The 26,116-nt window shown below is 41.6% G+C and overlaps 1 protein-coding gene across 2 annotated transcripts; it reads left to right on the top strand.

Annotated features, from left to right (window-relative positions):
• The first annotated feature begins 266 nt into the window (after positions 1–266).
• Positions 267–17,331, top strand: LOC106603334 (plastin-3). 2 transcript variants are annotated; one of them, XM_014196882.3, is made up of 16 exons: positions 267–423; positions 6,489–6,593; positions 6,883–7,034; positions 8,387–8,516; positions 9,346–9,478; positions 9,639–9,720; positions 10,084–10,249; positions 10,502–10,644; positions 11,170–11,265; positions 11,400–11,595; positions 11,704–11,782; positions 11,908–12,025; positions 12,228–12,361; positions 13,625–13,748; positions 13,982–14,106; positions 14,359–17,331. In XM_014196882.3, the coding sequence occupies exons 2-16, from the start codon at positions 6,533–6,535 to the stop codon at positions 14,489–14,491; spliced, it is 1,872 nt and encodes a 623-aa protein (XP_014052357.1). In that variant the 5' UTR covers positions 267–423; positions 6,489–6,532; the 3' UTR covers positions 14,492–17,331. The 2 variants fall into 2 exon arrangements, with proteins under 2 accessions (XP_014052357.1, XP_045573000.1); XM_045717044.2 differs by lacking the exon at positions 267–423 and adding an exon at positions 1,299–1,409.
• The last annotated feature ends 8,785 nt before the right edge of the window (positions 17,332–26,116 follow it).

The following is a 26,116-nucleotide window of genomic DNA, read 5'->3' as shown; positions in this document are numbered from 1 at the left end:
GCTGACACAGCCAAAATGGCTGCGGTGGCTGCTACTAGCTAGCATGAGGACGAAAACAACAATTTTCTTGAAAACCATCAGTATTTCAATCTTCTCAATGTATCAGTTTGGATAAAGGTAACATTTGGAGTACAGTAGCATATCCCATCCATGCATTGAGGAACGTTTTCCGAACAATATCTCATGCTGGCTCAGCTCTCTTAATCTAACCATGATGGCGTTCCGACCCCAGTGCAGCCCAGTGTAAACAAGTGTAACGGTAGGGTTGGAATGTTCTGGCTACTCTGAACACCTAATGGGTCGTCAGCGGGCGGGGATAACATTCCACCCGCTCACTTTTCCGTGCATTGCTGGATGAGGGAGGAAGTCTCTGGGCTCGAGCTGGACGTTTTGTGGAATTTTGGGGGCATCTAGCAAGCTAAAGTAAGTTATTCTTAAGATAAAAAAATTACATCATGGTTTGTTGAAACTTGTTAAAAACGTTCGAATTGTTCATCCATTACAGTATTAGTTTGCCTGTTAGCTTTTTTTTTTTTTTAGCTTGCAGTACGTTCGCATCTGTTAGCCATTTAGCTAGCAACCCAAGCTAGCCAGCTACGTTATTCGTTAATCGTCCCAACTTTACTTGGGGAAATAGGGTTAATACGTGATTGGTTACGTTAAGATCATTAAAATGGCAATATATGAAAAAAAATATGTCGGGAAAGGACGACGGGGAATACCATTTTGCATCCATTTTACCACCCACTCATTGCACCTGGAAGAACAATCAGTAGCGTTAGCTAGCTAACGTTAATTGCGTCTCCCATGAAAAGTGGCAGCTGCAGTTGGTTGTATTGTCAACATTACAGGATATTTGATGAGTATTCTTCTATCTCGCGCCTATTAAAGTGCAGATATGTTTGTACGACCTAACCTAGTAGCCCGCCGTAAAGTCATACAGGGAGTAGACTCGTGCCACATAGTCTACTGCGCCCTCAAAAACGGACTTTTTTTGTTTGTTCGTAGCCTACCCAAATAAGTACATACCAGCCAGACTATTGGCAATGTTTTGAATTACATTCGAAGTAACTTTTATCCTCAGAAATATTACACCATGACCTATACTATATATTTTGAAGCAATATTTCAATATTATAGGGGATTTGAAAAATGTCCTAAATATTGGTGCTGACTGATGCTGGTTAGGAATGTAAAATAATGAGGACATCATTGTTACACGACTGACTTTAATGCAATCATACATATCCTCTCTCCCATGTAGGCAGCATTCTCAACCATGGTGATGTCTTGCTGCTTGCTATGCATAGACCAAATAACTGGCTGCTTCAAGAATTCAGTCACCAGTCTGATGACATTCTTTCCATGCATGCAGGATACCTGTTGCCTACTTTTTTACTTTGTGGGAGGTAATGCCACACTGTTCACACAATTGTTTTTCATCCAATGCATGTGTGTGAGTTAAAGCCACAATCTTGATTGTGTCTAAGCCCAAGTCATCCTCAGCACTTGGTTTAGTATGAAGCTGAGGGATGGAGCCAGGGAAATAAATGTAGGCTAATCACTCACATTCATAGACATAGCTAAGGATGCAAGGACAGTCATTCCACAGTGCATATTTTATATCCATTTGCTAGTAACAACCCCTATAGACAATACTTTGTGCATACAGTTGTACAAATGTGTGCATTTTGTGGTGGAGTAAACATAAGTTAGGCATGACATGTTTAGACCTATTTATAGTGCAGTGAAGACCGAGAGGAAGAGGTTAAGTATAGTAGTGTATATAAATAATCTTTGGTTAAGATCTTTTCCTGGCTAGTCTAGTTCCTTTCTCTGTGAGTGAATGCATTATAGCTGGCTCATTCTTCTCTGTCTTAGTATGGTCTGACTTTTGTTGTCCTTATTCATAAAATGAGTAATCGCATAGCTTTGCCATGGCCAGTTAAAGCTGCAGTAAGTAACTTTTTGGGCTACTCTTCCAAATTCACATAGAAATGTTAGTTATAGATCGGTCATTCACTTTGAAAGCAAGTCTAAGAAGTGGTATATCTGTTCTGTGTGGGCTATGTCTGCTTCCTGTTAAGTTTTGTTTTACTTTCAGTTTTGTACACCAGCTTTAAACAGCTGAAAATACAATATGTTTGGTTATGAAAAATATATTTCACAGCGGTTTAGATGGTACAATGATTATCTATGCTATACGTGCTTGTTTTGTCACATAAACTGAAATTTATTTAGAATTTTGGAAAAGGAAATGACGAAGCGATTTCTGCATAGTGCAGCTTTAAGCCCAAAGTTTGGTTTTAGCATTGGCACATCAGCAATGTGTCAGCTGTTTTTCGTGGGCAGAAAGCTGTTCTTTCTAACCATGTTGGAATAGGTCACACTCTGTGGTTTGTTGATCTTTAGGATCTGTCAGTGAGTCACCTGTCAGCAAACATAATTATGCTTATCTTGTACCCACACAAGCTGACAGGAAGTTGAACTATAATGTCATAAAGAACATGTAGTTTAGAATAGGCTCAAGATATCGCATGTAAGTGGAAAGCTGACGGTGCAGAAAATTCTCATGTTCCTGTAGGAGCTCGCTGGGTGTGTGCACATGAACTTGACCACACTTGGGAGGGGTGCCCATTCTATTTATGTGCCTTAAATTTCCCATGTCACGGACGGGGTGGGTGAAGCACTGGCAAGGTGTGGTCTTGGCTCTACCCTGTTGTCTCTACCATCTGGGAACCCTCCCCTGATCTGACTCAACTGTCAGAAAGATCAGTTCAAACTTGTAAATGTTTTTTATGTTGTGGCAATTAACAGCTGTCGCCGGCTGCTGCAAAGTGTCTAATTGTCGTGGCGGTGGGGCCAGTATTAGTCGCAGAATAACTTTTCTATAAATCCTCTGGTCTTGTACTATTCTTTAGAGTGCCTAGCCATATGTCAAGATGTTATAATTATGTGTAAATTGTGGTGTTGACTTGCTGCAAAGCACCGTGAATTTGAATAATGCATTTGAATCATATCACATTCTGTGATCATGCTATTATGCAAATGTGCTTCTATTCAGAGAACATTGTTACCTGTATCCGTCCAATGTATTTAACTTTGTCACCCGTCCAAAAACAGCTTGTTCTGTCAACTGCCATTGAGGCCTGCTATTTTTGGCTGTTGACAGAGATGTTTTTCTTAACGTTTATCCCAATGTTTAGACATGATGGTTCACATTACAATGTCCTTATTCTTCTATACCAGTAATGATTATACTCTACAGTGTGCACACTACTTCTCTACCGCCTCCATTTTTGCTCTGTGTATGTAACCCCACCCCCTCTCTTTCGTTCACGTTCTCTCCCCCTCTCTTTCTGTCTGGGGTGTGACAGGGGTTGGCATATGAGGTCATGTTTGGAGTCCCTTATTATGGCTGGTCTGACTCCAGTGGCCTCATTTCACATCCAGGCGAGGCTCAAATACAGTTACACAGTAATAGTCATTCACATGGTTGGTAATTTTCCTAATGATAATACAAAGGTTTACTTAGGGTTGTATGTTTTCTCTCGTGTTATAGTCTTTCAATGGCTAAACAATACAAAATAAATGAGAGGTATGGGTGTGAGGATGTGTGAATTTTGATCAGGCTAAGCTACATTTTTTTGCCCTCATGTTGTAGGACTTTTCTAGCAGTTTTGCGCTGTGTAATTTTGAATTTCAACTTGCAGAATGAGATGGTTTGATTATTGGGGAAATGCCCCTACATGACTCACATAGGAAATTGATACTCTCTGGGGGGAAAATTATTGCCTAGTATGGTTTTGACTGAATTTCATTTCCAGCTGCTTGATAAGGAGTGTGAGTGTCATAAGCAGAAACCAAAGCACCTCTTTGCCCCCTTAGTTTATGTGAGTGTCAAGGCAATCAATGATCTTCATTCATGGCAGTGATTACACATTCTGTTTTGTCTTTTGTCCTTTGTTCGTCCTGTTGAATGTGTGCCTGAACTGACTGATATTGCCATCTTATTTATGGTCATGACTCATGATTTAGGCCTCTCTAATCAATTGATCTATTATCATAGGTCATTTCTTCATACCCAGTACTTATATTTAGAAAGGAAAGCTTGTTATGCACTGACTCACTGTATTGTATAGCCCATTCGACATGTTAGTTGTTAGGGTTGTGCTGTGTTCAGATCTACATACCGTGCCTGTGCCATCCCGGGATATACAGTTTTATCAGTAGTACACACAAGGGGCCCAATTAAAAAAAAAATATATATATATATATGAATGAATGAATGAATACTAAAAGGCCAAAAACCAACACTTACCAGAATGCTAACAAGTACTAAGGACTTCTCATATCGCATGCTAGGTAAATGCCAACGAGCACATGCAAACATTTACCTCTAGGACAGTCAACCCAGCCCATAAAGTTATGAAAGTATCTCAAAACATAGTTTGCAGCACAGACAAAACAAATATTAGGCAGCAGGGATCTTAATCCAGGAGGGGATTGTCTTTGCTGCTTGATCTTGATACTTTTGGTCATGTAGTGTATGTGGACACCTGCTTGTCGAACATCTCATTCCAAAATCATGGGCATTAATATGGAATTGGTCCCCCTTTACTGCTACAACAGCCTCCACTCTTCTGGGAAGGCTTTCCACTAGATGTTGGAACATTGCTGCAGGGACTTGCTTCCATTCAGCCACGAGCACTAGTGAGGTCGGGCACTGATGTTGGGCGATTTAGTCGGTGTTCCAATTCATCCCAATGGGGGTTGAGGTCAGGGCTCTGTGTAGGCCAGTCAAGTCCTTTCACACCGACCTCAACAAATCATTTCTGTATGGACCTCGCTTTGTGCACAGGGGTGTTGTCATGCTGAAACAGGAAAGGGTCTTCCCAAACTGTTGCCCCCAAGTTGGAAGCACAGAATTGTTTAGAATGTCATTGTATGCTGTAGTGTTTCGCTTCACTGGAACTAAGGGCCTAGGCCGAACCATGAAGAGAGGATTTTTTTTTTTTTTTAAAGCCCCATACCATTTATTCCTCTTCCACAAAACTTTACAGTTGGCACTATGCATGGGGCAGGTAGCGTTCTCTTGGCATCCGCCAAACCCAGATTTGTCCATTGGACTGCCCGATGGTGAAGAGTGATTCATCACTCCAGAGAACTCATTCCACTGCTCCAGAGTCCAATGGCGACGAGCTTTACACCACTCCAGCCAATGCTTGGCATTGCACATGATGATCTTAGCCTTGTGGCTGCTCGGCCACGGAAACCCATTTCATGAAGCTCCCAACGAACAGTTATTGTGCTGACAGTGCTTCAGAGGCAGTTTGGAACTAGGTAGTGAGTGTTGTAACCGCGGACATACGATATTTACACGCTTCAGCACTCTGGGGTATTGAAGAGCCATCCTGTGGCTTTTCCCAAAGTATATATGGTATACTACCCAAGCCTATTAATTATGTTCTGCAAGCATGATTGTGTGGAATCCAGATTCCCAAGCCTTCAGGGAGCAATAATTTGTTAAAAAATAACATTGTAATTGCATTCATACTTGTGAGTATTTTGTCAGTGCAAGCCTTCATGGGTGAACTCTTTATGGAAGGAGAATGTGCTTATTCCGGTTTAGCTTTGGATGGCGCAGAGTGGGAACAGGGCGGCAGGTAGCCTAGCGGTTAAGAGTTAGGCCAGTAACTGAAAGATCGCTGGGTCAAATCCCCAAGCCTACAAGGTGGAAATTCTGTCTGTGCCCTTGAGCAAAGCACTTAAACCTAATTGATGCTCTAAGTCGCTCTGGATAAGTGTCTGCTAAATGACCAAAATGTACATGTATGCAGCTGATGTAGCCTATTTTTATAGACAGAACTGTTTACTGCATTTCTCTACCCCTTCAACATGGGAGGGGTGGCGGTGCTTAAACTAAGTACTTATCCATGAGAAGAATAGAGATCACTAGAGCCTACATATCAGCAAACGTTGGTGACGGAAACATGAAAGTGTGTGGAATGGGTTGCTGGTGTTCTGTTATCTCTGGTTGGTATTTGTAGGTGCCCTTGAATAGTGAGACAAATAGTCACCCTTCACATTGAAATATCGGCAAAATATTTACGGCTGGCTCATTCCTGAGTTGTGACCTCTCACCGCTGTCGCCTTTCACAACCCCCAGCCAAGTGAGCCACAGAATAAGTAATCTGTCACGCTAAAGTGACACTATCTTCCGTTCCCTCCCACTGCAACAAGGATTCAAATGCTCAGCAGGCAGGACAAGGCCTACATTGACAGGACTAATACTGGTTTCCTCTTCTCCTCCAGACCCGCTAAGAGGTCATGGAGGTTCGTATTGTTACAGAGAGGGTTGCTCATAAGGGAAGTAGTGTAATGGTATACCCTTACTGTCATTTCCCCTTCTGCCTCTCAGGATCTGACCGGTTCAGGACTTCTGTTCCCTGTCTCACTCTAATGTACATACCTGTTTTTTTGCACAGGACCCACCTCTCTTGACTGACCACCTTCGGTCATTTCCATCAACATGGCAGGAAAGATCTCCAAAGACGAGCTGGAGGAGCTGCGAGAGGCGTTTGGCAAAATTGGTGAGTCGGCTGCATCTGTGATTTTACAGTTGATTGATTTGCTACATTAGTACGACCAGTATGGCTTGTTTCATAATACATGTTTGTTACATTACACATAGGCTACAAGTCTACAACTGCTTCATTGTACTGTCCCTGACTTTTTAGTTATTGACGTTCCCTTCTCGTCCCTTGCCTGCTTTTTTTCTATTGTTTGCGAACCAGCCAAAGGATTCTAGCAAAAAAGTATTGTTAGCTGAAACGTATTTAGAAAATATGCTCAAACTGCGGTCTGTCTGTGCTTTTGTAGACCTCGATGGCAATGGGTCCATCTGCGACTATGAGCTCCATGAACTGTTCAAGGAGGCCAACCTTCCCCTGCCTGGTTACAAAGTCAGGGAGATCATTCAGAAACTGGATCGGAACAAGGACAACAAGATCAGCTTTGATGAGTTTCTGTCGGTGAGTCATGTTTGACAGTTGTGTGTTAGTCATCCTAAGGGAGTCGGGTTTCAGCAAGTCAGGTTTGGCCAGTCATCCTCAGGGAGTTGGTGTCAGCAAGTCAGGTTTGGCCAGTCATCCTCAGGGAGTTGGTGTCAGCAAGTCAGGTTTGGCGAGTTTGTTCCAGTTAATGAGGGATTTGTTGTTGGGACTTCTGCCTGTCCCTGTCTGACTAAGGGGACAATCTTTTGTCTCCTTTGTGAAATCAAGTTCCCTTTTGAAATTCTTGTGAACTAGCTCTTTAACGTGTCAATTGAGTGTCCACTTAAGCACACACAGGAATGAGGAAATGAGGTCAAATGGTGAGTTCCTGTATTTTGTTTCACCCATGATAAGAGAACAGTAATTTATTGGGCTGTGCCAGTCTCCATTTAGAGTAATGATTTGACCAATGGGATCATAAAATAATTATTACTAATCTCTCTATTTTAGGCAATTTCTCATAGCTCACTGACGAGAGGAACATTTTTGTGTGTGGGGGGGGCATTTTTATATCAGCCTTTTTTGTATTGGTTAGCCTCAGTTATGTTTTTTTGTATGTGTCAAAGAGCCGGGGTTGTGCCATTATTTCTACAGTTGCTCTAATTTATAACATTTTTTTTAAATGGAGAAAGTCCATGTCTCTTTCATTTAAAATATGGTGGGTACAGTATGAGATTAAGATAATAGTAAACCATATCCATTTAATTGAAAGTAAATGAAATCACAACAGTCATTACTTATGAAGGTATATTTTGGGCTCCCAAGTGGCGGTCTAAGGCACTGCATCTCAGTTCAAGAGACAGACACCCTGGTTCGAATCCAAGCTTTATCACAACTGGCCGTGATTGGGAGTCCCATAGGGTGGCGCACAGTTGACCCTGCGTTGTCCGGGATTGGCCGGTATAGGCCGTCATAGTTAAGAACAAATTATTTTTTACAGACTTGCCTAGTTAAATAATAAAAAATGCATACTATTGTGTTTTCCATGGACCTCTATCTACAGTGCATGGGCAGTGTAGGCTAACACCACTTGATCCTATGTTTGTGGTCTGGTGTAGACTTCGTACAGTATCCTGTAACATGTTGAATTAGAAAGGAGGATAAAAACGTTTGGTTCAGAAGCGCTTGGCTTCCTGGTAAACACCGGTGTTTTTGTTGCTTTACTGGCCCTCCCCAGTGAGAACCTTAATGAATACCATGGCAGGCTTACACTGATTTATCTTGTAATAATACTTATTATAATAACTGAGCAGAATGTAAGCAGAAATGTATTAGGATCTTGAAGAGGTTGGCCGTTGAAGCTAAAATACCCTTTGCCCCCTCTACTGCAGATATTTCAGGAGTTGAAGAGCAGTGACATTGCCAAAAGCTTCCGCAAGGCCATTAACAGGAAGGAGGGGATCCTGGCCATTGGGGGGACATCTACGCAGTCCAGCGAGGGCACGCAACACTCGTTCTCTGGTGAGCTGCTCAGTCTCCTTCTACTAATGTTGATGGGATTGCATTACACTATGCTGTACTGTGTGTATATACACAGTGTACAAAATATTAAGAACACGTGCTCTTTCCATGAGACTGACCTGGTGAATACAGGTTAAAGGTATGATCCCTTATTGATGTCACTTGTTAAATCCACTTCAATCAGTGTAGATGAAGGGGAGGAAACAGGTTAAAGAAGGATTTTTAAGCCTTGAGACAATTGAAACATGGCTTGTGTATGTGTGCCATTCATAGAGTGAATGGCCAAGACTAAATATTGAAGTGCTTTTGGATGAGGTATGGTGGTAGGTGCCAGGCACACTGCTTTGTGCCAAGAACTGCAACACTGCTGGGTTTTTTGTGCTCAATAGTTTTCTGTGTATATCAACAATGGTCCACCACCCAAAGGACATCCAGCTGACTTGACACAACTGTGAGAAGCATTGGAGTCAACATGGGTCAGCCTCCCTGTGGAATTCTTTCAACAACTTGTAGAATCCATGCCCTGACGAATTGAGGCTGTTCTGAGGGGGTGCAACTCAATATTAGGAAGGTGTTCCTAATGTTTTGTACACTCAGTGTATAGGCCTTTTGATCTAATTTAAGGGAACCTTTCTCATGAGTTTTGGTAGATGCTCTGTATGTCTCTCTAATCTCATACATACTCTACGCTACGGGCCCTAGACAATCAAAACCAATAACTGGGTTTCCTTGGATGTTAAACATAACATTATTCCCGTGTAGTGAGAGAAGGTGTATAAAGTGGTGCTGGTTGTGTTGGCTGAGCGTTTCCCTGTGCTGCCCTGTGCAGAGGAGGAGCGGTACGCGTTTGTTAACTGGCTCAACACAGCGCTGGAGAATGACCCTGACTGCAAGCACGCCCTGCCCATGGACCCCAACTCAGACTCCCTCTTCAAGGCTATGGGCGACGGCATCGTTCTCTGGTGAGACATAATTATATAAATCGCTATGTTCTGTGTAATTATGCCCTTACAGCCCCTAACACAGCTAATTTTCCTTACACGTGGTTGGTTGAAATGGGGCATATCTGCATCTCCCAACATTAGGACCCCTCATAAACCAGCTGTTTATGTGCTCCTGTAGTAAAATGATCAACCTGTCGGTGCCAGACACGATTGACGAGAGGACCATAAACAAGAAGAAGCTGACACCGTTCACAATACAGGTCTGTACAAACTCAACCAGACTAGTCACATACTGTAGTACACTGACTGGGGATTCTTAGGCTGCCTAGAAACACAGCCCAATTCTGATATTTCTATCACTAATTGGTCTTTTGACCAATCAGATCAGCTCTGAAAAAGATCTTATGTAATTGGTCAAAGGACCAATTTGTGGGGGGAAAATATGAGATTTGGGCTGCCTGTGTAAACGCAGCCTTAGAGATGTAGTGATTTGTTAGCGATTTAGCCAACAGAAATTCTGTCATCTCTATTTATGTTTCATGTACGAATGTGGGAGGACCTGTTTGTTTTTCTCTCTTTCCTGCAAGGGACTTCAAAGCTTTTTTTGTTTCTACGTCCTGCAGGAGAATCTGAACCTGGCTCTGAACTCGGCCTCTGCCATTGGCTGCCATGTGGTGAACATCGGGGCTCTGGACCTAAGGGAGGGGAAGCCCCACCTGGTGCTGGGCCTGCTGTGGCAAATCATCAAGATCGGCCTTTTTGCTGACATTGAGCTCAGCAGAAATGAAGGTGAGGGACTTTCACAGCACAATCACTGTCTTGGCGACTCATGAACCTGTATCTAACCGTCGTCTTATTCCTCATCATGGTACATTTACCCATTACAAGGAGCAACGGTCTCTTTCCTTTTGTATCACACCATTATGACGGCCAGCCAGTTTGTCCTCAGTGTTGGAGTGGCTTTTCCTGGTTAAAGAACTCTTTGGTCAGTGAGTGTTGAGGTGCTGTAGCTGAGCGAATGTCCTGTGACCCCCCCCCCAGCCCTGGCTGCTCTGCTGAGAGATGGAGAGACCCTGGAGGACCTGATGAAGCTGTCTCCAGAGGAGCTGCTGTTGCGCTGGGCTAACTTTCACCTGGAGAACGCTGGCTGGCAGAAGATCAATAACTTCAGCTCCGACATCAAGGTAGGGATGTACGGTCCATGTATCTGTTTGGTTTGTGTTCACTGTGTCTGTATGGTTAATGAAGGTGAAAAGTGAAATAGTTTTATGTTGTCCTCACAAAGAAGTGGTGGAACTATGGATAAATAAAATTGATTAGACAAGGCTTCAACCAAATCTGGACTCTTAATTCTATTCTTTCAAAGCAAACAATTCTTTGCTCTGATGATATCTTTGGTTTTTATGCCCGTGCTTTATGATATTTCTGACTGACTGTATCTTTTCTTCAGCTGACAGACCTTTCAACCTGTAAAGGTACTTCATAGATCAACTTCCATAATGTATAGGAATTGACAATAGCTTCATACATGTGTCATCAAGATCATTGTACAGTATTAATATTTCCATTGTTCGTCGTGGTCATTGCATACCTATCCATTGTGTCCTTTGTCGTCTTGTTCCCATGTGGCCTGCACAACCTTGTATCTCAGTGTTCTTGTATATCTTTCCAATGCTGAGGTTCAAACGAGATGTCTGTCTCTGTTTCAGGACTCCAGAGCCTATTTCCACCTTCTCAACCAAATCTCCCCCAAAGGCACAGAGGAAGATCAACCACGCATAGACATCAGCATGGCAGGCTTCAGTGTAAGCACCTTCACGGAGAATATACACATTTCATATACAGAGAATCAATTGTGTTCAGTTAATATACGTATATTCAGAAGGGATAAATAAAATGCGTCCCTGGTATGAACCTGTGGTGTGTCTATGACCTGCAGGAGAAGGATGACCTGAAAAGGGCAGAGAACATGCTTCAGCAGGCTGACAGGCTGGGCTGTCGACAGTTTGTCACCCCAGCCGATGTCGTTGCCGGCAACCCCAAACTCAACCTGGCCTTTGTGGCCAATCTCTTCAACAAGTACCCATCTCTTACCAAGCCTGAGGGAGAGGACATCGACTGGGGGCTGCTGGAAGGTGGGTGCTGAGCTACACATCTGTTGGTTATGATTGCTGGGTGGATTTTGTCCAGTGTACATTGTACTCCCTGAGACCATAAAATCACCCAACATCTTTTCTGTTTAGGTGAGACACGAGAAGAAAGAACATTCCGGAACTGGATGAATTCCCTTGGTGTGAACCCACATGTCAATCATCTGTATGGGTATGTACCAAATGCAGCTAATTATTTACGTTGAAAATGAACATGCCAATACCTTACTGCTCCCTACCAGTGGTATTCATACACAGGGTCAGGTAACCTATATAACGATTATCTTTCCTCTATAGAGACCTAGCGGACGCCTTGGTCATCCTCCAACTTTATGAAAAGATCAAAGTGCCCGTCGACTGGACCAACAAAGTCAACAAACCACCATATCCCAAGATTGGGACCAATATGAAAAAGGTAAACTATATTCTCAAATAAAATGTATGTTCCTCCTATAATTTTTACTTTGAAAAAATGCTAAATACTGATCATTTGGCAGAATTGACTGTTTTTTTCTTCAACTATTCAGAACCTCATAGATCAAAAGAACACAGCTCCAGTTCTGGAGAGAGACTAAAGGTGTGTTTCTCTTGACAACTACTATGTTTTCTCTGCTCAGTTGGAGAACTGCAACTATGCGGTGGAGCTGGGGAAGACGACGGCGAAGTTCTCTCTCGTTGGCATCGGTGGGCAGGACCTGAACGATGGCAACGCCACCCTGACGCTGGCCCTGGTGTGGCAGCTGATGAGGAGGTGAGTCCTGGCACATGCTTAGATCAATATGTAACATACCTTTCATAACCAGGGACACATTTTCTGTTTTCACCACTGCACAATATTTTGCTGTTACTTTAAGGTGTTTATGGAAAAACATGAGCGCACAGGTAAATAAAGAGGGGATAAGCGCTGAAAGGAAATTTGACAATAATTTACCCTTCGCTGACCACCGCCCCACTTGGACAACATTTTCCCAGGAAGCTCCATTCCCCATTCAAACTTCTGGAGAAAACCCCTCACAACAATCTCCCCCAAAACATTTTTGCCCTGTTTTCTCCCCAATTTCGTGGTACCCAATTGGTAGTTAGTCTCGTCGCTGCAACTCCGGTACGGACTCGGGAGAGGCGTAGGTCGAGAGTCGTGCGTCCTCCAAAAACACAACCCAACCAAGCCGCACTGCTTCTTGACAATATTGCCCACTTAACCCGGAAGCCAGCCGCGTCAATGTGTCAGAGGAAACACCGTGCAGCTGTCGACAGTGTCAGCGTGCACTGTGCCCGGCCTGCCACAGGAGTCGCTAGTGCGCAATGGGACAAGGACAGAAATCACAGTAGCAAGTACCCCTCGTGCACTGTTATTTAGCTACTTTTTAATAAACTGTTTTGCCATAGCTCATTGGCTTTCATGCGTTTGAAATGTGAGCTTGTCCGAGGTGTTCGAACTCAACGACAGTTGCTGTCCATTGGAGCGATCTGGGGCAGGACTTAGCAAAGGGGCAATTGTCTTGTTTTCATATTCTGACAAAATATTTTGACTGTCTTATTTGTTGTTTCCTGAAACCCAAAATATGCAGCTCCAATGTAGCTTTGCATTGTTACTTAAATACCAACAAGTTGTTTTCTCAATGGTTCTGCTAGGCGGGGCCAGGTGTTGAAGTGGGTGGTGCGTGTAGACTAACTAGAATTGCCAGTTTGTCCTGGTGCAGTGCTAGTATCTGTGGCGTCACTGTCAACAGTATTTATGACGTGCTCTCACACGATTATTTCTCAGTAAATTAGGGTCGTAAAAGAAGAGGTAAGGCAGCATAGGGGCAAATGTTTTGTAAACCTGGCCTTCAGGCAACTGTACTGGAACATTTAAACAGTGGATTGTTCATTCTTAAGCAGAACTTGATAAATAAGTGGATTGCTTTTGGTTTACTTTTGACTGGCCTTCAATGATTACATGCTGACCATTGCACACTGCCGAGTGCCCAAGAAACTGATCAATATGTGAGCTAACTCTTGACATCTCTCCTAGATATACGCTGAATGTACTGGAGGACTTAGGAGATGGACAAAAAGCTAATGATGACATCATTGTTAAATGGGTCAATACAACCTTGTCAGAGGCAGGGAAAACAACCAAGATCTCAAGCTTCAAGGTTTGTAAAGCTTTATTGATATATTTAAGTTGTTCATTTTTAATACATTTGTTTATATGTTAGATGCATCCAACTTTGTCATACAACTATGTTCTGTAGTGATAATGCAGTCACTACATTGAATCCTCCAATCAGCAGACCTAATCTGTGGCATGCCACAAATTCTGACACTGTACTTGAGGTGATTTGTGAAGCATGTATTTGACACTGTGTCCTCTGCCCTTGATTATCAGGACAAGGAGATCAGCACTAGTTTACCAGTGGTGGACCTGATTGATGCCATCCAACCTGGCAGCATCAGCTACGACCTGGTCAAGACTGGTAGCCTCTCAGCCGAGGACAAGCTGGAGAACGCCAAGTAAGACTTCCACTGATATACCTGTCCTGATGATCATTGATATGGGATATTGACCTGTAAGAACTGAAGCTTCAATTACTTCCTGGTTTTTGCTATACTATCTATTACAAATTTGAAATATGGAGGGGTTGTGAAGTATATTCATAAGTCATACGAATGAATATTAAACAAATAGGAATGCGTCTTGAGATGTCGAGTCATAGAAGAAAGTGCTGATCAATATTAAATGAAACAACCCATTTCCCCTCTTAGATATGCCGTCTCTATGGCGAGGAAGATTGGCGCGCGTGTCTACGCTCTCCCAGACGACCTGGTGGAGGTCAAGCCCAAGATGGTGATGACCGTGTTTGCCTGCTTGATGGGCCGGGGGATGAAGAGGGCTTAACGGACTGGTTGTGCCACTTTGGCATTGCCACCACACAACTACCCACAAGCCTTTTGCTTTATTAAGGGCCACCCGGGGATGAAGACATGTGGAAGAAAATTGTTACCAATAGACATTTCTTTTATTTTTTTCCCAATTGGTTTGGTGCTGTTTTCACGTTTGTGTGTGTGGTACATTTTCAAAACTCTTTGTACAAAACTCTAAACACAGCATCATGATATCTTCTACCAGTTAATCTATTAGCAAACATGCAAGATACATGTTTCAAAATTGCCCTTTAAATATAGTATGCTACAGGACTGTAAATTACAGTACATTACACTGTTTTCACATTAGGGAATACACTTACACTACCCATCAACATTTACTGAATCTCATTTCTATCCCATGTGTGTTCATTCTTTCAGTCATTGATGCAAAATATAAATGTATTGTTCAGATATAATTACACTATAGGTGTACTGTAATCAAATGAAACAAATTAAATGAATGAAAGAAACATAACGTTTCGCAAGCACTAGTTTGCATCAAGCCAGTTTTAAGCATTTTACCATAGGTTCTCATCAACACAGTAAATGTCCTCATTGTTCATGCACCTGGGGGAAAACCTTTTGACATGGTGAATCCAAGCCTGACATAGATCCTGATTGATGTCATTGCATGCCTCATCCATGGGCTGAAGGAGGGTGGCACACTCATGGGGATGGCAATCATACACCTTCCACCTGTATTCTAATATTGTATTGTACTTATGTGTTGTATTGGCCCTATGTGGTTCAGTAAGAGCATGGCACTAGCAACACCCCAGAGTTTTTGGAAAATGTGTTGACTCACTGTTGCCACTTTGGATAAAAGTGCCTGCTCTACCTAAATGGCATATTATGAATTACAGTACTGTATTGACCAATGCAATTACAGTAAAGCAGTGTAACCCCCCCCCCCCCCCCCCCCCAATCAAAAAGACACCTGTAATTTTGGGTACATGTTTAGGGCAGTGGTGAGCAACATACGGCCTGTGGGAAATAATGGACCTTTTTCTGGCCGGCAAATAGCTTTCGACAAACAAATAAGTCCTGGGAGAAAAATCTGTGTGGCATTCCGCTGAATTTTTAAAAATCTCAATATGGCCCTCGAGACAATTATTTAGGGGATTCAATTGTTACAAACAGTACATATCTGGTCTTGTATCTGTTTTTTTTACTTACTGTGAAGTAAAATAAATGGTCACCATCATAGTATATTTAAGCAATAAGGCACGAACAGGTGTGGTATATGGCCAATATACCACAGCTAAGGGCTGTTCTTATGCACGACACATCGCGGAGTGCCTGGACACAGCCCCTAGCCGTGGTATATTGGCCAAATACCACAAACCCCCGAGGTGCCTTATTGCTATTATAAACTGGTTACCAATGTAATTAGAGCAGTAAAAATCAATGTTTTGTCATACCTGTGGTATGAGGTCTGATACCACGGCTGTCAACCAATCGGCATTCACTGCTTGAACCACCCAGTTTATAATACAGTATATATCATACTTTATGTTCATACTTTTACAAACATACATTTTCATGGTGTAGTTCTCAATCTGTAGTAGACAAACCAGTTTAACATCTACAGCTTTACCAAATGGTTAAGTGATTATCAATTTAGACCATTTGGGTTAGGTAATAGTAAAAAATACAATCATATCAAAAGTAACGTGAGCATTGTATTGTGAAAAGCATTTACTTTATTTGAACGTATTGCAATGTAGGACTTATTTATTTATAGATGAAACACTGATTTTATGAAAAGGTGAATGATTTTGTGTGTTGTACTTAGTCAATTGAATATGTGAGTAGTTTAGAAACTGCCTTTTTGATAATCTGTTTTGTACTAAGCGTTGTGAAAATGTATCACATACTTGTGAAAATTGCACCAAAGTGATTGAAAAAAAACTGCAAGACTCTTTGCAATCAAAACCTAAAATTTCAACCTCGTTTTAAACGGAGGTATCTATACTACAAAATATTGTGCGGTCTTATTTTAGGTAAGCCCATAACATAAAGTTACTGAAGAACACTATGCCTTATGTTACAGAGGACAACTTCCTATGTTACTTTTCGATATGCAACACTATCTCAATTCATGTTTCAGAATGCTGTATGGTATAAGTATGTATGTATTTTTCCAGTTAACAGGTTGTGTTTCTGAGTAGTTCTACTCCGGTTGATTATGTTACAATTATATCCTTGATGTGTACACTATATAATACATAATCATATCATCCCTTACACAGTGGATAACAATATTTAACTTGGACAAACTGAAATGGTGGCGGTTTAGGTGTTGCACCTGAACGTTCTCCTCTCCCTTATTGAAATGCATGCGTATCTTAACAGCTAGTCTTGTCAACAGCTGCATATCTCTACGGAAGCCATAAGGTCAAACCTTAGTAATGACCAAACCTGAAGGGTATTCTCTGTGTATTCCTGTATTTACTTTATTTTGGGGGGATTATGGTAGCTAGCTAGTAAGCTGAGAGCAGCTGGGTGTCTGCCTGGCTTTTTTCTGTTGTGTTATTGGTATGTCTTATTACTCTGGAAGAAACCAAGGGAGCTCACTTGACAGTTCGGTTTTCCTGGTTGTGCAGTATCTTTTAATGCCAACTTCTGATGCGCATTAGTTTCCTCTTTTCTTTTGTATTCAACATTACCAAAAAAATAGCCTAAACTATTTCTGCCTTGCAGATAGCTTCATTATATTCCATAGTTACCGTACCATTGCATTTTGGTCTCATGTGTACATGTTTACTCTGAAGTGCTTTATACAAATAATAAATAAGAAAATGAACAATGTGTAAGAATCTGCTTGTTATTTATACATAGGCCTACATATACAATACATTGTGGAACCTTCTCAGCTGTGGACATATAGTATTTTCTGTCCCTTGGCAAGCAGACAACAAAAGGTATGCATAGTGATTGGTGGTTGTGTTTCCCTGTATTCTGTGGGAGGTCTGAAGGGACGTATGCTCTGTGGACTGTCTGCCTGCAGGTTAATCTCTACAGTCTGTGGAGGGGACAGGTGACCTACAGTGCAGTCCACCTATTTACCCAAATGCATTGTTTATTTTCTCCAGAAACCTGCATGCTCTACTTGTTTGCATTCACAACAGTTTCAATCCATAAAGTAACAGTAGGCTGCTGTACTTAAGTGCAACTCTGTAAACTGGGGTACATAATGGCACTAACTTCAGTGTTCGTTGGATGGATGTGTTCTCTTGTCCATATAGGAGGTTCTTTAGTTTCGGTGGAGTAGTGATTAAACCGTGGGGATCCCAGATAACAGATCGTTGGACGTTGTTCACTGGTCTGAATCCTGAACAGATGCTGAGACTGCTCTAAACCACAAGCCCCCTCAGGCTTTCTAAGTCCTCTCTGTCTCATACTGTTTACTAAGTGGAGACTGTCTGCCACAGTCTGTCAGAGAGCTCTATGAGGGTGAAAGACGAGATGAGATGACAGACTGCTTTGGCTCTCGTGGGCTTCATTATCTGGATTTACAGGCACTGAATGCTGCATTGGGAAGTGTCTACTTTTTTTCAATGTTAGTGTTCATTAGTGACTGAATTAACAGCACAGAAGCTAACCAGAGTCAATTCTCTACACGGGGGATGAAGTGTCTGTCACCCACTTGATGTGACTTGCTGATCAGACTTTACTCTCTTGGTGCTTGTTCTTCTCATTATGACAGAGAGGCTAAGCACGCCTTTTTACCCCTGAAAGCTCTCCACGTCCCCGCCCTCTTTTTCTCTCCGCCCCTCCTCTTCCCCTCCACCCATCCTGCTCTGCCTACAGTCAGTCTATTGGAAGTCCTGTTGACTTAGACATGTTGACAAGCAGTGCCTATGCTTTCCACAAGTGAAGAAAGGAGGAGACCCCAGAGGAAGAAAGAGGAACCACTTCATAAACCTGACATAATTAGAGGACGTGACATGTTGACGAAGCAAGGAAGAGGTATGAAATGTGTTGGCTTGGTGCTCCTTCATTAATGCATGCTCCTGCAGTTCCATCTTCTCCGCAATGGAAACAATAGCTGGGAAGGAGCTCTGGTTGTCTTTGAAATGGCCATAAGGATTTTACTGGAGTGATTGGAGGCAAGCAGGGTATAGAAACAAGCTGGTGAGTGACCACCTCCCTAAAAACATTTATCTTTTAGCAAAACGGCACTGTACTATGTGTTTATACTATGTGTTTATCGCATTCATTGTTATTTTGGTCTGTGTTCTTATGTAGTATGTGGCACTTTCCCATTGCCATTGGAAATGACATATGGCCAACAGACACTTGTTGCCTGCATTTATCACTATGTTACTGTAGCAACTTAGTCACAGTCATGAGACACACATGATACACTGGGCATATAGACAGTCACTACCTTTGCTGCCTCAAGTGATGAAACGCACCTGTTGTCAGCTATGATGTGGAGAGCTTGGTCCTGTGGGAGCAGTTAGATTGGCTCACTGAACAGAGTACTATGCCTCAGGCTGACTGTTTCCCCTAATGATCCACCAATTAGTAAAACATTGGAAACAGTTGTCTAAACACCACCATCATTTGTCTGCTTCAACTTCCATGAGCCAGTCATGGCCCTAACACCACCCTTCTCAATACTTTCAGTGCTTCCACGTGTCAGAACGTAATGACAATTTAGAGGTGGGTCAGTGGCATAGCACAGTTTCGCGAGGCCCCCGTAAGTTCCGAGCAAAGGCCAGTGAGAAAAATGTGCAGTTGTATAGCTAATCTTATTCTAGGCTGAGAGAAAATGTTGCTATTTTAGAGCTCAGTATTCTTTAAAGACAGGGCAATCTCACTTTAAAAATATATATATTAACAAAAAAGTGAAATATATATTTTGATAGACTAAGTATCAGCTATCACAGCATGTAAAGGAACAACCTATTTATTTTTATTTTATTCATAAAATGCTCACTAATCAGATTTATGTCAACTCCGTCAGACACTATAAAAATACATTTAATTTTTAGAATTATTGTCCAATAGGTGTTTGAAGGCCTTGATTGTTTAATTCTAACATTATATTATTCAAATATGTCATACAAATCTCCAAACGTATATATACAGTGCCTTCGGAATGTGTTCAGACCCTTTGATGTTTTCCAAATTTTGTTAGGTTACAGCTTTACTCTAAAGGGGATTAAAATGTATTTTTTTGCTCATCAATCTACACACAATACCCCATTATGACAAAGCAAAAGCAGGTTTTCTGAAATTTTTGCTAATTTCTACCCCCAAAATTATTAAAATATCACATTTACATAACTATTCAGACCCTTTACTCGGTACTTTGTTGAAGCACCTTTGGCAGCAATTACAGCCTTGAGTCTTCTTGGGTATGATGCTACAAGCTTCACACACCTGTATTTGGGGAGTTTCTCCCAATGTTCTCTGCAGATCCTCTCAAGCTCTGTCAGGTTGGATGGGGAGGGTTGCTGCGCAGCTATTTTCAAGTCTCTAAAAGAGATGTTCAATTGGGTTAAAGTCCGGGCAAAGGTATTAATTCAAAACAGAAATACCTTATTTACATAAGTATTCAGATCCTTTGCTGTGAGACTCAAAATTGAGCTCAGGTGCATCCTGTTTCCATTGATCATCCTTGAGATGTTTCTACAACTTGGAGTCCACCTGTAGTAAATTCAATTGATTGGACATAACTTGGAAAGGCACACACCTGTCTATATAAGGTCCCACAATTGACAGTGCATGTGAGAAAAACCAAGCCTTGAGGTCGAAAGGATTGTCTGTAGAATTTCTGTAGCATTGAAGGTCCCCAAGAACACAGTGGCCTCCATCATTCTTAAATGGAAGATGTTTGGAACCACCAAGACTCTTCCTAGAGCTGGCTGCCCGGCCAAACTGAGCAATCGGGGGAGAAGGGCCTTGGTTAGGGTGGTGGCCAATGGTCACTCTGACATAGCTGCAGAGTTCCTCTGTGGAGATGGGAGAACCTTCCAGAAGGACAACCATCTCTGCAGCACTCCACTTATCAGGCCTTTATGGTAGAGTGGCCAGACGGAAGCCACTCCTCAGTAAAAGGCACATGATAGCCCACTTGGAGTTTGCCAAAAGGCACCTAAAGGACGCTCAGACCATGAGAAACAAGATTCTCTGGTCTGATGAAACCAAGATTGAACTCTTTGGCCTGAATGCCAAGCGTCACATCTGGAGGAAACCTGGCACCATCCCTATGGTGAAGCATGGTGGTGGCAGCATCATGCTGTGGGGATGTTTTTCAGCGGCAGGGACTAGGAGACTAGTCAGGATTGAGGGAAAGATGAACAGAGCAAAGTACAGAGAGATCCTTAATGAAAACCTGCTCCCGAGTGCTCAGGACCTCAGACTGAGGCGAAGGTTCACCTTCCAACAGGACAACGACCATAAGCGCACAGCCAAGACAACATAGGAGTGGCTTCAGGACAAGTCTCTGAATGTCCTTGAGGGCAGCGATGCTCCCCATCCAACCTGACAGAGCTTGAGAGGATCTGCAGAGAAGAATAGGAGAAACTCCCCAAATACAGGTGTGCCAAGCTTGTAGCGTCATACCCAAGAAGACTCAAGGCTGTAATTGCGGCGAAAGGTGCTTCAACAAAGTACAGAGTAAAGGGTCTGAATACTTATGTAAATGTGATATTTCTATAATTTTTTGGGGGTAGAAATTAGCAAAAATTTCTGAAAACCTGTTTTTCTGTATGTAGATTGATGAGGGGAAAAAATTATTTAATACATTTTAGAATAAGTCTGTAACCTAACAAAAGGTGGAAAAAGTCCAGGGGTCTGAATACTTTCCGAATTAACTTACAGTATGACTCTAAAATCTAATTACATGTAACATATTGGAACCAAATTTCATATTCTATTTTAATCTATCAGGCAGATGGAGTTGACAGTTTATGGTTGTGACCATGGTGATTCCAATGTTGTTTGTTTATTTCTAGTAGATAACTAGTATAGAACTTTACAGACCATGAGTTGTCTTGCTGCACCACATTACATTCATGTAGGACATGAATAAGGGCTCCTTATGGTATACCTTTAGAATTTTTGACAAATCTGACGGCGTTAACCAAATCGTCAGACACATCTTTTAGGAATCAAAGTTTTAAAATAAATATTATTTAAAGTCACTGAGGGCTATTTCAAGAAACGACATACAATAATATTTCAATTAATATCATTTTTTGCCAGTTTTTTGAATTTTAAACACTTTTATGTAGAGTTTGAAATTGGGATCCTTTGCTCCGGACAAGGGCATAGAGCCAACTTGGAAATTAATAATATTGAAAGTATTTACAAAATGCCATAAAGAAATCTTTTCCTTTATAAAATTCCCCTAAATGTAAATTTTTAAGCTGAAATAATGCAACTTCTTCACATTCCCCCCCCCCCAAATAGTGGTTTATGATATGTACATATGCTATCTGGAGGTCGCAGGGGGACCCCAAACTTGTGATAGGTTTGTAAATCTTTGTTTAGTGAACTTCTGCCAGATCAGACAGATAGTTATGCCACTGCAATCTGTAATTAGTGAAACATTAAAGGATTATGTGCTCAATATGGCTTAGGCTACCACATTTCTTTCTCAGAAAAAAAGTTTCTTTCTCAGAACAGAAGGTTGTGACTAGGATGTTTACTCAGAAGCCTACAACATAGAGACCATATTTAACATAGTATTTAACATGTATCATTGCTCTCAAACAATGTTTATCCTCATATACCGTCAACATACACTTTATAATAGACTATACATATTTTCCCAACCCCTGACGAGTGAGAGGAGCAGGAGGTAGTATTGGCTGACAACCCTGGTTGCTGTGGATGCCAAAATAGTCACCACGGCGACCACAGCCTGTTTTGGAGGCCCCAGATGAGGGAATGTGGCCGGCAGTCCCAATCGTCTTCTGTCCCTCTGCTCTATCTCTCACACACTCCCTAAACACTGAAGAGAGAGTTACAGATGTAGGATCTTAATTTGATCAACCTTTTGCAGGACAATGCAGGAAATGTAAAACTTGTAGTGTATTTGAGGTTTTAAAAGGCTTCTGAAGTTTGTCATTTCCATTTCATACTTTATTTTCCCTCATGAAAAATGTATCAACCCCTACAAAAATGTCCATTAAGTATAATCCACATACACTAATAATTAACATTTCCTGTTGCTGAAGGATTATTTTCCTGCTGTAGCAGTCTAGCTCAAATGAAGATCCTACATCTGTACCAAACCATGACTATAGCCCTTATCTTCCACATACAGTACACCCCTGAAGCATGGCCAGGGCCAGATTAAGAAATCCTAGGCCCCGGGGCTTTGTTTTTTTTATAAGAAAACTTTTTTATATTGGTTCTACAGACAGATTAGTCTTCTCTTTTCAGCGGTAGGCATTTGCTTTCCAAACTAAGTTTTTCCTGCGATTCTATTTTTTAATGGCAAAAGGCAAACAGACAGCCACAACTAACCATAGCAATATAATCCATAGATGGCAGTTCCCATTCAAGTCAGGACTGGCAGCCATTGCTAGGGTATCCATGAGTTTAACACTATAATTTACAGGGTGAGAGGTTCTGAAGCCCTTCTATGGATTATACACTACCGGTCAAAAGTTTTAGAACACCTACTCATTCAAGGGTTTTTCTTAATTTTGTACTATTTTCTACATTGTAGAACTATGAAATAACACACATGGAAGCATGTAGTAACCAAAAAAGTGTTAAACAAATATATTTTATGATGGACTGTCGTTTCTCTTTGCTTATTTAAGCTGTTCCTGCCATAATATGGATTTATATAGATCTTCTGTATACCCACCTACCTTGTCACAAGATAACTGATTGGCTCAAACACATTAAGAAGGAAAGAAATTCCACAAATTAACTTTTAAGAAGGCACACCAATTGAAATGCATTCCAGGTGACTACCTCATGAAGCTGGTTGAGAGAATGTCAAGCATGTGCAAAGCTGTCATCAAGGCAAAGTGTGGTTATTTGAAGAATCTCAAATATAAAATATATTTTGTGACCTGTTTAACACTTTTTTGGTTACTACATGATTCGATATGTGTTATTTCATAGTTTTGATGTCTTCACTATTATTCGACAATGAAGAAAATAGTAAAAAATAAAGAAAAACCCTTGAATGAGTAGGTGTTCTAAAACCTTTGACCGGTAGTGTATGTCTACGGCGACAACGCAACAAGCTGCCCAAATTGCGGCCTTCCCGACAGTAGGCAACCGGTAACTGACAAAAGAAAGGAAACACTTTAGTAAATGAGTGATACAACGTTTATGTTATGGTGTGGGGTATATTTTCCTGGCATGATTTAGGTCCACTTGATGAATCTATGCCAAGGCACATTGAAGCTGTTCTGGCAGCTTGTGGTGGCCCAACACCATTTTACGACACTTTATGTTGGTGTTTCCTTTATTTTGGTTATTACCTGTATGTGCTTGTGATAAAATGTAATCCATAGGTATTTTTTTTTACTATTGGTCCTCTGTGTCTAAATGATGCTCTCTGGTGTATTTTGAACATTGAGAGCGGGCGCCTGTGGTTGGATAAAATAATAAAAACAATAACGAAATAGTTTTTGTTGTTGTTTTTTTTCCTCTTGCGCCCACTATGGGCTTGGGCCAGCACACAATTGACCAGTCACATTTATTTATTATGTAGTTAATTTTTTGTATTTTTATTAACCGAGACAGGGCCCCCCAGTTACCCACGTGGGCCCCCTACCTCCTCTCCTCCCCCATCTGACGATTAGCAGAGCAGCAGTAGACCGCAGCTGGCTATCTACTGTACACTCACTGAGAGCGGGCTCCTGAATCCTCCTGTGGATCCTCCTGTTGGCGGTTGCAGTAAATATATTTATATCATATATATATAAATATTTTAAATTGACATTTTAGTCATTTAGCAGACGCTCTTATCCAGAGCGACTTACAGTAGTGAGTGCATACATTTCATACATAAAAAAAAAAAATATGTAAATATTTTTTTTGTACTGGCCCCCCGTGGGAATCGAACACAGAACCCTGGTGTTGCACACACCATGCTGGCGTTGCAAACACCATGCTATACCAACTGAGCCACAGGGAAGACAATATATATATACTGTGTAAACTGTATAATATATGCTGAGTGTACAAAACTTTAAGAACTCTTTCCATGATGTAGACTGACCAGGTGAATCCAGGTGAAAGCTATGATCCCTAACTTGTTAAATCCACTTCAATCAGTGTAGATGAAGGGGAGGAGACAGGTTAAAGAAGGATTTTTAAGCCTTGAGAAAATTGAGACATTGATTCGTGTATGTGTGTCATTCATAGGTTGAATGGGCAAGACAAAAGATTTAAGTGCCTTTGACAGAGTATGGTAGTAGATGCCAGGAGCGCCGGTTTGAGTGTGTCGAGAACTGCAACGCTGCTTTGTTTTTCAACTCAACAGTTTCCCGTGTGTATCAAGAATGGTCCACCACCCAAAGGACATCCAGGCTACTTGACAACTGTAGGAAGCACTGGAGTCAACATGGGCCAGCATCCCCGTGGAACGCTTTCAAAACCTTGTAGAGTCCATGCCCCGACGAATTGAGGCTGTTCTGAGGGCAAAATATTAGGAAGGTGTTCGTAATGTTTTGTACACTCAGTGTATTCTGTTTATACTGTTTTAATGTTTTGTACATTGAGTGTATACTGTTTATATTGCTTTAATGTTTTGTATATTGAGTGTACAAAACATTAAAGTCGAACTGACAGCGTTTTAACTACTTTGCAGATATGAATCAAAAAGACAATCATAATATCAGTCAAAAATATAAAATTCCCAGTTTATGCTACAAAACTAACTTTAAAGGAGGTTTTAAAAATAGGTTCTATTTGACTTAACATTCCAGGAATTGTTGGCAGAATAGATGGATGCAGTTCAATGCATGATTAATATACTGCTCAAAAAAATAAAGGGAACACTTAAACAACACATCCTAGATCTGAATGAAAGAAATAATCTTATTAAATACTTTTTTCTTTACATAGTTGAATGTGCTGACAACAAAATCACACAAAAATAATCAATGGAAATCCAATTTATCAACCCATGGAGGTCTGGATTTGGAGTCACACTCAAAATTAAAGTGGAAAACCACACTACAGGCTGATCCAACTTTGATGTAATGTCCTTAAAACAAGTCAAAATGAGGCTCAGTAGTGTGTGTGGCCTCCACGTGCCTGTATGACCTCCCTATAACGCCTGGGCATGCTCCTGATGAGGTGGCGGATGGTCTCCTGAGGGATCTCCTCCCAGACCTGGACTAAAGCATCCGCCAACTCCTGGACAGTCTGTGGTGCAACGTAGCGTTGGTGGATGGAGTGAGACATGATGTCCCAGATGTGATCAATTGGATTCAGGTCTGGGGAACGGGCGGGCCAGTCCATAGCATCAATGCCTTCCTCTTGCAGGAACTGCTGACACACTCCAGCCACATGAATTCTAGCATTGTCTTGCATTAGGAGGAACCCAGGGTCAACCGCACCAGCATATGGTCTCTCAAGGGGTCTGAGGATCTCATCTCGG

Source organism: Salmo salar, chromosome 04 (assembly GCF_965601325.2).
Source record: "Salmo salar chromosome 04, fSalSal1, whole genome shotgun sequence".
NCBI classification, from domain to species: domain Eukaryota; kingdom Metazoa; phylum Chordata; class Actinopteri; order Salmoniformes; family Salmonidae; genus Salmo; species Salmo salar.
Note: the sequence above shows the minus strand (reverse complement) of the source record. Positions and strands in the feature narration are given on the sequence as shown.

Excerpts from the sequence above, each read along its gene's own strand:
- LOC106603334 (XM_014196882.3), top strand. The coding sequence starts at position 6,533 with ATGGCAGGAAAGATCTCCAAAGACGAGCTGGAGGAGCTGCGAGAGGCG. Across the intron at positions 7,035-8,386 it reads GCTTTGATGAGTTTCTGTCG|ATATTTCAGGAGTTGAAGAG; the intron begins GTGAGTCATGTT and ends CCTCTACTGCAG. Across the intron at positions 9,479-9,638 it reads GGCGACGGCATCGTTCTCTG|TAAAATGATCAACCTGTCGG; the intron begins GTGAGACATAAT and ends GTGCTCCTGTAG.